At 40.6% G+C, this 14,985-nt stretch overlaps 1 protein-coding gene across 1 annotated transcript; it reads left to right on the top strand.

The window, feature by feature from the left end:
• Positions 1-302: 302 nt before the first annotated feature.
• On the top strand, positions 303-13,062 carry fam83fa (family with sequence similarity 83 member Fa). Its single transcript, XM_037088707.1, has 5 exons — positions 303-934; positions 6,382-6,549; positions 8,505-8,626; positions 10,970-11,745; positions 12,347-13,062. Exons 1-5 carry the CDS (start codon positions 461-463, stop codon positions 12,394-12,396), a joined length of 1,590 nt encoding a protein of 529 aa, XP_036944602.1. The 5' UTR covers positions 303-460; the 3' UTR covers positions 12,397-13,062.
• The last annotated feature ends 1,923 nt before the right edge of the window (positions 13,063-14,985 follow it).

The following is a 14,985-nucleotide window of genomic DNA, read 5'->3' as shown; positions in this document are numbered from 1 at the left end:
GTGTTTTGTTTTGTCAGAGCAACAACCCTAAAACCAAAGATAATAATTGACTTATAAAGTTTATGTCAATGATTAATTGGTTCAGCTCTGAAAACAGTAATTTCTGGAAGTCCATACAAGGAAATTCACAGAGGAAATTATACATCTGCAAAGAACAAAGCAGTTAGATTTACAAGAGATCGTCAACTTTAAAAAGAAAAACACCTTCATGACTGAAGTTCAGAACTCAATAAAATGTATTTGGTAACGCAATCAAATCTGTTTTATTGTGAAAGTTTTCTAACGGGAAGTTGTGCTTTAATCTGGCGGGCTTTACGCCGCCATCTTGAATTTCAAACCGCCGCTGGTCCCGCCTCCTGCCGCTCACCTGAGCACCTGGCATACCTGCCCGCACAGGTATCGCTGTGCTGGAGAGCAGCGGGTCAGGAGCGACTGTATGTGGGGCGACTTTTAGTCAGACATGGCGGAGTCTCAGCTTCTGTGTATGGACGATGAGCACGTCAACGAGAAGGTCCCGGAGTCCCGGCCGGAGTTCTACTACAGCGAGGAGCAGCGGGCCGCCCTGGAGCAGCTGCTGAGGAACGGGGACGGCGCCTTCAAGATGCGGCTGAAGGAGGACAACATCAAGGACTTCCTCTCCGCCCGGGAGGTGAGGTTCATCCGGAAAACCTTTCAGGAGTACGACACGGACAGCGACCCGGAGTCCGGAGAGACCGAGAAGTCCAAGGGGTCGTCCAGCGCCGACTCCGGGGTCCACTCCACCTACTGGCCCCAGATGTCCGACACCGAGGTCCCGTCTCTGGACATCGGCTGGCCGGGCAGCAGCGGCGTGTACAAGGGGGTGACCCGGGTGTCGGTGTACACACATCCACCCAAAGAGTCCGGGCCGCACATCAAGGAGGTGGTGCGGAGGCTCATCCAGGAGGCCCACAAGGTAACACAACACCTTTATCATCATGTTAATACAGAAGTTACAATAACACAATACAATATTAAGTTCTAATTCCCTAAAACAAATGAGAGAAATATACATTTTTCAACCAGTTTTAACTCAAACAAACATGTATCTATAATAAAATCAAATAATAAGTGTTGTAATGGGGATAAAAACACATTAATTTAGTCAACTCACCCAGTTTAAATAGAAAAACAGCTTTTCTTTTCTTATCACTTAACATTGGAAAAGTTCAGCCAGCAGACACTTTAAACAGATTAAACACTGTTTGTTTTACCATGTAAGCCGTGTTAATAGTGTAATAATAATGTAATATGACAGGGAAACTTAAACAACACAGTTATTCACACCTAACTTTCACCTTTCAGAGATATAATTCATTTCTAGAAGACATTTTTAACAGTTTTGATAAACTTATTTTTACACCTGTTTGTGGAGACCAGCTGATATACAGGTCGGTTTGTCTTATATATTGCTCAATTATTGGCTTAAGTCCCAAAAATTCAGTATCAGTTAGGCTCTATACTGGTTATGTTCTTCCCATCTATACTGACTCATGATAAATGTTGTGATGACAGACACAAGAACGTTATTTATGTGAGAATCAGGAGGAAAACACAAGACAAGATGAGACAAACTCAGTCAAATCTTTTGGAAAAAATGATCATAGTTGCAACTGACAGTTGTTTTCATAGGAGATTAAACTGTTAATGTCTTGATTTGTCAGTTAATCGACATAAATCAAGTCAGATATTAGTGAAAAATGTCCCTCCTAGTTTTGCAAAGACAAAAGTGACGTCCTCTGATATCTTGTTTAGACAAACCCAAAGATATTCAGTGTGCTAATTCTTTCTAACTTCCTTGACTCAAATAATAGCTAAATAAAAAAGACCTGGGAGAACAAAGAACAAACCTCTTATTGTCTTGATTCATCAATTAATCTCTGCATAACATGTCAGATAACATCGTCCTAGTTTTACAAACGTGATGTCTTCCAGTCCCTTGTTTTGTCAGACCAACACCTCTAAACCGAAAGATAATCATTTACTAATTATGTTTACGCCAAGAGATTTATCGACTTATCGGCTGAGCTCTGAAAACAATCATTTGTACGACTCTTCCTACGACACATTCAGCAAGAAAAGGTATGAATCTAGATAAAAACAGGGAGCTGAACAGATTTACAGATCAGGTTTGAGTTGATGTATAAACTCTTCTACAGAGATTGCAGTGTTGACACTGAAGTCAACAGGTTGAACTGCAAAATAAAAAAAAAGGAAAACAGTTTTTTATGACTCATGAAAATAACCGTCCGTGCAATAAACTTTATCAACGGCTTCTTGTGCGTCTGCTGGTAGATAGCGCCTGACCCACTTGGCCCAGAAGAATAGTTCTGAGATATTCAACGGAACTGGCTGAAAGTGTTCATGCGACGAAAAGCCTCAGGCCGAGAACGATTACTGTCACTCCGTACAGTACGAGTCTTTATGAAAGCACGAGGCGGCCGGTGAGGAGTGACAGTTTGAACAATGCTCGCAGGCCTAAAGCATTTACATTCAACAAAACAAGACACGCTTGTATTTTAAATCTCTCAAAGGCGGCGTAAACATTTAATTGACACCAAATGAGAACAAAAAAGGGCCTGAAGATATTGACAATGACAGGTCGTTTAAAGGACTATTCAGGTCTTTTTTTAGATTTAAGATATAAAACTTGATTTTAAATGTATTGTTTTTTGTTTTCATACTATTAAAAGAAAACTGTGTTTGTAGTTGTAATGAAGTCTTAGAAATTAAGTTTTAGAAATCTGTCCAAACAACCCTTGAATGGTTAGAAAGTGTATTACAGGAGAAGCAACATATTAAAGTTTGTTCCCCTTTCACAAAAGAAAAAAGGATTTGAGGATAATCACCAGGTTGCTAAATGTAGTTTCTGAAGTCTTAACTTCCCCAAATAAAATAAACAGCAGAACCACACTGGTAACATGATGCAGGGATCTGTTACACTAGTGTCTTGACTCCTAAATAACCTTTTTCTTCTAACAAAACCTGTAACCACATAATAAAGTAGTTAGCTTGACATGGAATTAAGGCTAACAATCATGGTAGTTAGCTCACCTGCTGGGCATGCTAACAGTCCATTGTAGATGCATGTTGAACATTAATGGCGCTCAAATCACTGAACACGTTACATTTCCTGTGAGTAGCTACTTCTGCAGCAGAGGGAAATGTTCTGTTAGCATTAGCAGTAAATCGAGTCGACGCTCGACAGATAGCGAGTGTCATTTCTTGTGAAAAGCCCTCGTAACAGGTATTACCGGTGTTTTCACGAGCTTAGTAGTTGGCGGGAAAATGTCATCACTGGAGCAAATGTTCCTGCAAAATGAAAATTCAACACAATCAACTTATTGTGAGCCCATCCCTTCTACCATCTTCTACAGTTTCAGATAGACATATCACCAAATTGGCATAAATGTCTTTTCTTTTTCAAAATAAAAGACTCCAGGCCTGCATGTGGATCTATTGGTTAATAAAGACATTTTCAACCGTCCACCTGCCACGTAGAGATAAACCTGGCCTGAAAAAAAAAACAACCCCTGTCTGCTCGAGACGAATCCACATCTCGTGACACATAAATCACAAGGCTGATGATTCCAGTAAAGAGTGTGCATACTTTTCTATAAGCGTAACGTGAGAGTTTGAACCTCAGGGGGCTGATAAGCGGAAATATGCTGTCAAGTGTTTGGCAGGTAGAGGTAGCTGATTAAGTTAATCTCAAAGGGAGAAATCTCAGCGTATGATCAGCTAGTTCAGCTGTCGGGCTCGGCTACTATAAACACATAAAAAAAGGAGCGCATGTGTGTCAGGTTATGATTAATTATTCACCGAAACAACTCTGCAACACTTTCAAAGAGTTAAAAGGTCTCATAGTGAGTTACATTGTCTGGACCGGATCAGTTTTACCGTCGTCCACACCTCAAAAAGAAAAAGCTGTGTTATTTGTGCCAGTTAGAACAAACCCTATCTCTTACTTACCCTGCAACTATAGCCTCTGGTTCCACACGTCAGACCAATCAGCTTCGGCTTGCATTCTTCGGAGGTCAACCAATGAGAGGGAGCCGTGGGAATCCCTGAGTGGGTGAGAGGGAAATAAAGAAGAGGCTTGCTGAGTACCAACCCTAACCTGGGCTGCAGGATCGCGGATTCTGCAAGTCCTGATCTGAGCTGACATTTAGAGCTGCTCGGCCTCCTCCGTCGGCACCGTGTGCAACTCAGCGTGTCAAAACTTGCATCCATGACTCCTCCATTGAATTAGATTTAATTATTGATGCTCGAAGGCTTAGTTCACCCCCTCCATGTTTTATAATGCACTGGAAGATTTTACACACGTGCCTCTGGTTACACGCATCGGCTTTGTATATATTTTATATAAATATGTTATTCATTAACATGGCTTTAATTAGACATAACAATGGTCCATACTGACGGTTATGGAGAGGGGAGTTTGAGAGCGCCGGGGGGTATTTCTGTTCTATCCTTCTATCTTACTGCACTTTGTTCTCTTGCAGTACAGAACATCATAAGTCACAACTAGAAAGACACATCACAGCCACAGTTTGACCTCAGGACCGCGTAAAAAGCAGATGTGGGAAATAATGAAGCACAAATGCGTTGTTAATGTACTTAGGCATATTTTTCAGGTATTTGTACTTTAATTGAGTTTGATTTCCTGACAAAAAATATCTGTATTCTCTCGACATCATATTGCATTTGAGGGGAGTTGTGGATTATTTTAATTGGCCCTTCTTAGAAAGACTGATTTCAGCTAATCAGACCACATCACGCATGAAGACTGGAATGTGGAGAAAAGGCGTGTTAGTGTCTCGTATCTGCAGAGAGTTTCTGATTTTCTCTCTTTGTTGCTGCTCGGGACGCTTTACCAACCCAACACGTGTCTTATTTGACGTCCTGGGAATGAAACTCAACAATCAACTGTCTTTGTGGTGCGTTCAGAAACAGCTGGGACAAAATCCTACTGATTCTACCTTTAATTTTAATAGTCTTTGAATGATATTAATATGACGTGAGCTTCAGTTAGCTTTGAGCCAGAGACTTTTACCAGAGACTCAACTATGTTTTCCAATAACTGCTTTCTGTTTTTCTCTTCCAGTGTATTTCTTTATCAGAAGTATGTTGCAGAGAAAACACACCTCACGTTTCGCGTGTGGAGGAAGCTTCTCACTGGTTCATCCAACTTGTTGTATTGATTTGAAATATGGAGCGATGTCCCTCCTCCCTGTTGATCGATCAGACGCTGTAAAATGATAAGAGATAAAAAGGTTGAGGTTGATTTACACTGAAATAAAGTGACTGTCTCTTTTCCTGAGCAGTTGTGTCTCCAAATACAAATTCTAAAAAAAACAATTAGCTGACGTATTCTTCATTTAGACACACATCGGTTACTTTAAATAGTTGATGTCATATGAAATAATACAGAGCTGATGTCACATGTCAAGCTGAGATCTTGTTTGGAGGCTTTTGGATCGGGCCCAAACGGTTACACGACAGCCGCAACAAGGAAGCGGCAAGCCACACATGATCGTTTTAATTGCACTGAAGGTTATAAAGAAAACAGTGTGGCTATGAAGTGCTGCGCTGCAAATGATCCATCATGTTTGTGTAGTGAAATATACGGTGTTAAAGACGCATCAGTTCTTGTTCTGTAGGTTGATTCCTGCGTCGAAGCACATTTTAAAACTAATCTTCTTGTGACAAATATGATTTCTACCGTAGTTCCTGTAGAATTATATATAATGTATATTAAATATATATTAATTCTGATCAGAGATACAGCTATAGAAGTAACTAGAAGTGTGACATTTAATCCTTAATCTTAGTCATTGCTGGACTGCGTTCAAACTGTCAATAAGACTTTATTCACCTGGAAAAACAAGTTCCACTGACATTACAACTGACTTCCTCGGTTAATCATATGTTTAAATTCAATAACAAGTTGATGTCGGTGTGCCAACGTGTTTGCTGTGACAGAGGGAGTGGTGAAAAACTTTTATGAGTCCTAATGTTGCACACAAACACGTAGAAATTACCAGATATTAGTATTATTTTTAACGTTCTGTCTGCTCAGAGATGTTTTGCAGAAAAAACAGTAAGATAAACGTGAGTGAGTGAGTCCATTGTTGCTGCTGTTGAGTGGATAATGTGTGAAAACCAACAGAATTTCTTGAGTTCTTTTGTTCTGCTGTTTTGTGTCGGAAATATTCAGATAGATTCACTCTTAACTGTAGTTCAAGTCGAGACAAAACAAACTGTACTCCATTAAAATCTCTCAGGTGCATTCCACTGCTGCTGCTGCTGTCCCTCTGATTGGCTGCATTTGAATCCCCCCCCCTTCCTTCTCTTCCCCAGGTGGTGGCCATAGCCATGGACCTCCTGACAGACCTGCAGATCCTCCAGGACCTGCTGGATGCCTCGTCACGGCGCGGGGTGGCTGTCTACGCTGTGCTGGAGGCCAGGGGAGTGCCCCACTTCCTGGATATGTGCGCTCGGCTGCAGATTAATGCGATGCATCTACGGGTGAGGAGTCAACTCAGCAAACACTGCAGAGCATGACAGAGAGAAACGGAGGGAGTTACCTCACTAATCCAACACACAGAGAGAAAATAAACGTGGAAAGTTTGAACAAAAGTGGGTCAGCGCTCACCGTCCGTTAGGCGACAGCAGTAACTGCTGTAATCATCTTGGATTAAAAAGTATTGTGTATCATTTGTCACGGTTTAATACCTGACAAAATTACTTCAGGTATAATAAAACCAAAGGCGTGTTGAAACATGAAGATGGATTGCCTAATCGAATACTTTCACCCCTCACATGAACAGTAACAGCTGTTCTGCTGTTTTAAAGGTCCAGTGAATATCTTCAGGTTCATTATCGAAGGTTTTCAGATTTATGGTGCTTAATTCATTGAAAACAACATGTGAAAAAAACTTTCTTTCCAGGAAATGTGTCCTTGAAATACTCATTTGAAATCCACACCAGCGTTATGGAAAGCTTGTCAGGTTTATTTGCATTTTTTATAATCAGATTATGAAACATTCAAATAGTAAAGTGTGTATCTCTCTGAGTTATATTACTTGGCTGCATGGCTTCAAAGTATGATCATTTGACTATAATAGAAGATATGATTTCACATAATTGTAGATCTGCTCCGATTTAAAGTAAGAACCTCCATCGTTAGAACGTTGGAGGTGTATTTGAGATGTTGGGTTCATTACCTTTTCAGAGATCCTCTATTGATTTGTTTGGGAAGAGGGTTCACTCCAGGCAGATCTGAGAAACCAAGCATTGTGACAAACTGAATTTCTGTCTTCTCTGTATTTTTTGCTGAACTTCAAAATCTTCATAGTTGGTGGACATGATTTGAACTCCAAACCTGCAAAAAGCTACCAAAGTAAAGCTCCAGCTGCTGTCTTAATGTACTTAATATTGTTTATTAGAAGAGCTGGAAGTTGTCAGGATACAAATTTACAAATCCAGATGTGATGTTCTAAAAATATCACAGCCATCAGGGCTGCAGAAGTAAATGGATAAACATTCATGTAAGTTTCTACTCACTTGAGGCAAAAAAAAAAATATGGTTTCTTAACATGTAGAAGAGGTTAAAACAAACTTTCACTCAAACACGCGATATTTGAGGAACATCTGGAATATTTTGAGCCACCACTGCATCCAGGGGTTAAATATAAGGGTCATTCTATACCAACAGGTTGGTAAGAATAGGCAACTGTTGAGGCTTTGGATACAGAATACAAAGACTAATTTAGCAAAGTAACAAACAGTAATTAGAGAGAAGCTGCAGGATTTGGCAAGGTCGAATAAAATCCAAGACACGAACTGGAAAGAATTCTGAAAACTTTACTAAATGATCATTTAACTCAGTGGTCTGTGTGCCAGAACCACAGAAACGACAGTGAGCGTTGAGCTAGATTGGAGCCGACAGCGGTTCACTGAGCCACGCTGTCATTCTACCCCCACAGCGACACAATACCCGGCCTTATCTGCTGCACGCAGAGTTTTGTAGCTCCAGCGTAGTCTGACCAGAGCTGTGGAGTACCTGGCTGCTGTGGTGTCAGTTGATAAGGCTGTGAAAGGCCTTTTCAGTCCACCGGGCTCTGTTACTCTTACCTCTTACAAGTGAACATTCATAGATCCTGAGAATAGATCCAGAGAGTGAAACTGGATGCTTCACCTCCTCCCAGTGTGTCTGCTCAGTATATACGTCTCCTTTTCTTTGTCCCTGTTTCTTTTCGCTTCCCTTAAAGTAAACACATGTGGCTACTAAAGGGTTTATGTCTTAAGAGAGTTGACTTTACTCTGCAAAGGTGCGACAGCGCCGTTTGAATTGGCATCTCCTTGAGTCAGTCATGCATGATACATCAGGAGCTGTTTGATAGCGGAGAGAGTTTACTCAGGCTCACCCGTGTGATGCCAAGCCAGCTGGAATGTGTAATCAAGCTGGTGTGTCTTTACAGAATCTCCGTGTACGGACGGTGAAAGGCTCAGGCCTGGCCCTGTCGTTTGGAAAGCTGCCCGGGTCCCTGTGCTCCAAATACATGCTGGTGGACGGAGAGAAAGTCATGTTCGGGTCGTACAGGTGAGCTTAAACTCTCACATTCAGACATTCATTATTCCTTGAAAACGTATTACAAGAAACTTTTTTTACTGGTTATTAAACAATCATACGACTGACATAAACAAAATGTACCATCAGCAAGAAGATTGGTGAAGTAAATTGTTTGCTTTCGGGCAAACGTGCTGTTAGAAACTGTTTAAAAATGGGCAGACACTTTCAAAAATTACTTGGCATGTGATTGGATGAACCATCTATCACCGTCTGACTTCAACCAATCAGATCAACAGTAGGAGAGCGCCAGTTGACTCTTAATAAAGTCAGTCGAGAGAAAACATTTTTTTGATACAACTGATGCTAAAGCAGCTACGCTAACCTCTGGAGGTTGTTTTCAAACCAACACTCGCTTCTTGTGCTTGTCGTCACATTAACCTGGCCTTGTTCTTCTTCAGTAAATACTTCCAGGTGAAATTATCCCCTAAACATGACTGAGAGTTGGTCTTAAATGGCACTTTGGAGGTGTTTTTTGTTATGCTAATGATCAAAACTAATTTCCAGTCAGTGTTAATCAAGTTCTAACAAGCAATTCATAACAGGTTTGTCCAGTTAAGAGCTTTCAGTCCGCTGGATCTGACTAGGAGGAATTCTCATGAAAAAAATGGATTTATATATAATGTACGACAATAATAATCAGTTATTTGTCAAAACGTTACATATGACTCCATTTGAGTAGCTTTAAAACTGCAAGTTCAAACTGCTGTTTGTTCCATTATGTCTGCAAACATCAAGCTGCGGATGTTTGTTTTCTGTTTTCCTCTCTCAGATCTAAATGTTCCTCGTCTGGCTGCCTTCAAGTATAAAAAAATACTTTCCCTAAAAGCATCAGACCGCAACACAAAAGAAAATCAATTATAGTCTCTAAGAAGTCTTTCTGAAAAGCTTTATTAAACTGACTGAATGACTGGAATGCTTTTAGCAGCACTCTGTTTTTATCTACCGTTGATCCTGAGCACGATTCTATTGTGGATCAACTCGCTGTTCATTATGATTACCGATGGAAGCCGACGTATGAAACCTGCAGGACAGCCAGCAGAACAACACAGTCTGATAATGTGACTTGAGATCTTGTCAACAATTCTTTTTGTCGGAGCTTTTTTAAAGCCGATGGTTCTCATGCAACACCTCTCGTACGAACGGATTCACTCATGAATAGAGCGTATAGATGAGTAGAAAAACTTTCTGACATACAAACACATTGTCAGCCGCTGCCTCAAGGTATTATATTTTCTTGTGAAGTCAGTTTTTACGTTCACATGCCTGTGACGACGTCTTTCACACATCTCGCTGTGCTTTTTGATGTGTTTTAGCATCTAAATTCAAGACAAACTATTTCCTAAACATGTTGGTTAACCTGTAAATTTGATCCTTTTCATGATATTATTGTGGATTTTTAAGGATGTGTAAAGTCACGTAAAAGGATTCTCTGTTCACTTCTTGTATCTGAATCTCTTCAGCTGTAACACATCTTTAAAATCAGCATTTGACCACGCACAGTATGATGAGAACGTTTTTTTTTTTTATGGCTATTCTGAACGGCTGCAATTGAAGATGTGCTAAAAAAAAACATTTTTCATAAGCGTGCGAGATACAACAATGACAATAAATATATAAAAATCCTGAATATGTTCTGTTCTTAGAATCACACTGAAGTATTTTGAATAAATCCTTGTGACAGCGGCCTCCGTCCTCCAGACTGACCCCGTAGAAATAAGCCGATTTAAATGTTTTGAATACAAAGTCGAGTTAAGCTGCTGTCTTTGGTAAAACTCTGTGTCTGAATACAGATGAAACATCTTTCCACACATCATGTTTCTCACATGGAAGTGACTTTTATGAGCCAGCTCAGAGGAAACCACGTTAGTGACCACATCAGTAATGAAACCGTTTCAGTGCACTTCATCGACACATCAGTGATGCACTGAAAACAAAACTGGAGCGACAGATTCATGTGAAGTTAAATGAGCAAGGTCATGTTCTGACTCATGTGTGATACCTTGTTATGACTGGAAGATTACATAGAGAAATTTTGCTTTTAGAAACAAGTTTTTAAAGCTTTAATAACAACTTGAGTATCAGTCTAATATGAAAAACGTACAAAATGCAGCCACGTACCTTCTCAGTTCAAGTCGCTCTCTTTTGCCAAACTAAAACGAGCTTAATTTCCTCATAAACTCGACTTAAACAAAGCAAAAGTCTTGGTTTGTCTTTCCAAAACCACCTCTGGTTTGAGCAGCAACAGTTTTGGAGCTACCATCAAATTATGGCTGTTCCTCACAATCTGTTTTCAATCTTTCCCTCCTCCGCCAGCTTCACCTGGACGTCCTCTCGGATGGACAGGAACATGATCACGGTGATGTCGGGACAGACCGTGGACTCCTTCGATACTGACTTCAGAGAGCTGTACGCCCTGTCTGAGCAGGTGGACCTCTACAAGGAGTTCAACATCATCAAGCCGCCTCTACCTACGCCCATCACCAAGCCAAAGGTGGAGCCAATCCGGCCTCTGCCCGTCTCCATGTCTCGCTTTCAAGTGTCCGTCAATGACTCCAGGCAGGTCAACCTGAAGGTGCCTGCGCACAAGTACCACAATCCTAAGTACTCCTTAGTCTTTGGGAACAGTCGGGGCCTCACAGGTTCTCTGCAGGACCTGTCGAGTGACACGAACTCGATGGTCGATGATCCGATTCAGAGGAACGGGCTGCACAACAACATTCACGCCATCAGGAACAGCAAGGAAAAGTTAGACCGAGACTCCCCACAGAGTCCCGGCTCACCCGCAGAGGAGGAGGGAGGCCTGAAGAAGAACTCGGCCGCCGGACTGAAGAAACGCAGCTCCTTCAGGCACTTCCTGAAAGGGAGAGCCAATCAGAGCACAGACACTATAGAGGAAGGCGTGGCCACTACTCAGAGCCCCTCCCCTCCTCGTAAAGTGGCGGAGACTAACGGTGTGGCAGGACACGAGCTGGAGGACTCGTTTGAGATCCTCGATAAACCAGGACCACTGAAAACCAAAACCAAGAAGCCCTCAAAGATCATTCAGAGGAGTTTGTCTCTGCAGACCATCAACACGGGAGACGAGGACGGTACGTACCGTTTCATTTTATTATTTCATTTAACAATAACTGTTAAAATAGACTAATTCAACTTTTCCAATAATTATCTGGTCTCTAAAATGTATTTTTTAAAAGAGAAATAGTCACATTTTAACAGGAAAGGAAGAAATCCTGAGTGTGTTTGTTTGAAAAAGTCAGGTTAATAATGATGGAGATTCATTTCAAGTGTTCCCAAAATATAATACCTGAGATTCTGAGGGACTGATGGCTTTTATGGAACATTCCTAACCACATTTTTCAAAAAAATAAGTTAAAGATCAGCCAGTTAAACTACTTTGAAATGCATGTTTTGAGGAATGTAACTAACTAAAAATTGACAGCAGAGATTGGATAATTCTGCCACATTTTATTTTAATGTCAGTGTCAAAAGTTAAATTTCAGTTTATTCATCCATAAAAATTTAGAATTATCTATCTGGCAGCTAAAGAGACAGATATTGTTTCTACTTCCCCAAATGGCCCTAAAACATAATTACTGAGATGCTCTTCTGCCCCTAAATGTGATATTCATTCCTTCACTTTCTTAATTATCGTTGTGTTTAAATTAATCCATCTTCTCTTTTGGCCAACAGGGTCCAAAAGTCGCCGGCGGCATCAAAAGAAGAACTGCATCCAGTCGTGAGAACAAAACGAAGATGTCATGACGTGATGATGTCACAGTGTCACATGACTCTAACAGATGACATCACATCTCTCTGGTCTGTGTGAATCTCCTCGCTGTGCCTCGTGGGAGTGACCGCTGACGACACGTTTTATTTTAACTAATCATGTGACGCCTCCAGAAAATCTGAATAATGTAGCCAAAGTGCTGATGGAGGCAGATTTTAACGCCATTATTTCATCCTTTTTCTATGTTTTTGTATTAAGTTATTCTACAGTTAAGTGTTGTTTTTATATTTGACACTCGTATGCTTGAACCTGAACACCACAGAGAAGTGACCCGGGCGGCGTGGGTGGATTACATCACACCTGTGAGATGACCTGGTTCCCATGGAGACAGGAAAAGTTATCAGTTGTGCTGTTGTTCCTGAGTGTCGTCTTACAGACGACCCTTGGTAACAGAAGAAGTGTTCATCGGAGTGCGTTGTGCAGGCTGTGAATAATGAACGCTGTGCCGCGGTGTCGACACAGTGTGAGCAGCTCGCAGCTCGCAGCTCGCCGGCTCGGTTTTTGTTTTTTGTTCAGGTGAAACTGGCTGAAATTAAAAATGTGAATCCATGAGAGACACTTGAGATGTAAATAATCTAAATTTTGTAGCAGAAACTGAATAAAAGAAATGAAAACAGCAGATGTATCTCTTTTGTTGGGGAGACGGGACGCTTTTGTCAAACATGAATATTGTTCCTGAGTCCTTCAGACAGCCGTGAGTTTCAGCCTCGCCCCGTCTTTGTTTGTTAACAACGGAGCCTTTCCAGGATGCCCGATCATGATACGATCACCTGTTTCCAGCAAACCTGTTCACCTGTGGAAAGATCCAAACAGCTCTTCTGGAGAATTTCACAGATATACGTCTCTTTTTGTTGCTCCTGTCCAAACTTGTTTGAAACCTGTTGCTGCCATCAAACTCATAATAAGCAGATACTTCTAAGAATCAAGAAAGTTAATGAGATAAAATATTAAATATATTGTTTTGTTCTGTTTTAAATTGAGTTCACGTGAAAAAGGATTACCAAATTATCACAACCTCTCATTAATTATATGTATCTGCATTTTTCTGATTATCTGAATCTCATTTTTGTTTGATTTTTGATAAAATACATACATTTAGAAGTGCAGTACTTGAGTAAATGTACATAGTTACATTTACACATCATATTTAGGACAGTACGGACAGTAAACCAGCTCTGGGCCGAGCGAACAGTGCAGCGCTGTAACATGGAAGGTTAAAGTAAACAGACACGCACGTCATTGTAGAGAGTAAACATCAGCCGTGTGTTCAAACAGACGCTTAACTCCCTGAATCATGAAACCCTCGAGAACAAACAGTGTGAGTTATCCTTAAACTGAGAACATGCAGACGCGCCTGTAGACGAGAATACTGAATATGATATCGTGTAGTATCGTAGGGAGGGACAGGGTTAAAGGAGCATTCTGTAGATTTTGGGTAGAGATTGTAATCAGAAGAGCTAAAACAAACTAAAGTATCAAACTCTTTGTCCTCGAGACTTAGTTTGTGGCGGACCCTGCCACCTTTTTAGCCTCAAACAGTGTTCTGTGAGTTCTGAGTTTGAAATTCTACGTAGTGCTCCTTTAATCCGGGTGGTCTGAGCCGTGTTGCTGTCTGTGGTTTTCCGCTGTTGTTGTAGCGACAGTGTGATGTCAGCAGGTAACAGAGGATCACCTGAAGCGTTCGGAGGAAACAAATAGCGCGCGTCACAAAAAAACAGCAGCCGGCGAATCAAATGTTTCGTCACGCTGTGTGAAAGACGTCTGGCTGCCGATGTTTTGGTACAAACTTAAATTATAAATGTGGTTTCTGAACATCATCAGCTGTAGTAAAGTTCAGATTTACTGGCGACTTTAACCGAATCATTTTTAAACCTCGATGACCATCATAAAAGGTAAATATCCCTCAGTTCTGATTATTAAGGATCTTGTTGATCAGAACTCTTAACAGCGAGTTTTGATCTCTGAGGCTGAAACACACAAGAAATGTCACCATTTCGTCTTTTTAAAAAATATTTTAAATGCCTCTTAGACAAACAAAACCAATATATTTCCTTATTTTGTGTAGTAAACATTACAACACTTATCAAATCTTCTCATTAAAGGTCCTTAAAACATCGTTTAATACAAGGACTTTTTGTTTTGGAGGCTCTAAATCAAGACTTGTATTTCTGTTACTTCACTTTTATTCAGCAGTTTGTTTGTAAAGTGAGTTTTTGACCTCTGAGGTTAAAAACTGTTTTTAATTATTTGAAAGTCATGTGTGTGCAGGAAGCGACGCTGACTCCTCTCGTCATGTTGAGTTTTTTTTTTTAAAAAGCTCAAATCACATTTCATAGTAGAATCATGTCATTTTTGCAACTATCCTGTTTGTTTTATGTGTGAAACCAAACAAAAGAAGCCTGAAAAGTAAATAACTCTAAAAAAAAACATTTCTGTGTTTGAAGAAAAAACACTCTGAGGAAACGTTTTGCTGCAGAGAAGCTACATTTTTTTTTTTTTGGTGTGTGTTTGTTATTTTGTGGTGTGTTTCTGCTCCCAGGAA

Source organism: Acanthopagrus latus, chromosome 23 (assembly GCF_904848185.1).
Source record: "Acanthopagrus latus isolate v.2019 chromosome 23, fAcaLat1.1, whole genome shotgun sequence".
NCBI classification, from domain to species: domain Eukaryota; kingdom Metazoa; phylum Chordata; class Actinopteri; order Spariformes; family Sparidae; genus Acanthopagrus; species Acanthopagrus latus.
This window is presented reverse-complemented; position numbering and strand designations above follow the sequence as displayed.

What these genes read in the sequence shown, in the direction of transcription:
- fam83fa (XM_037088707.1), top strand. Translation starts at nt 461, where the DNA reads ATGGCGGAGTCTCAGCTTCTGTGTATGGACGATGAGCACGTCAACGAG. An exon ending in TCATCCAGGAGGCCCACAAG is followed by an intron (nt 935 to 6,381) that starts GTAACACAACAC and finishes TCTCTTCCCCAG; the next exon opens with GTGGTGGCCATAGCCATGGA. An exon ending in TTAATGCGATGCATCTACGG is followed by an intron (nt 6,550 to 8,504) that starts GTGAGGAGTCAA and finishes GTGTCTTTACAG; the next exon opens with AATCTCCGTGTACGGACGGT.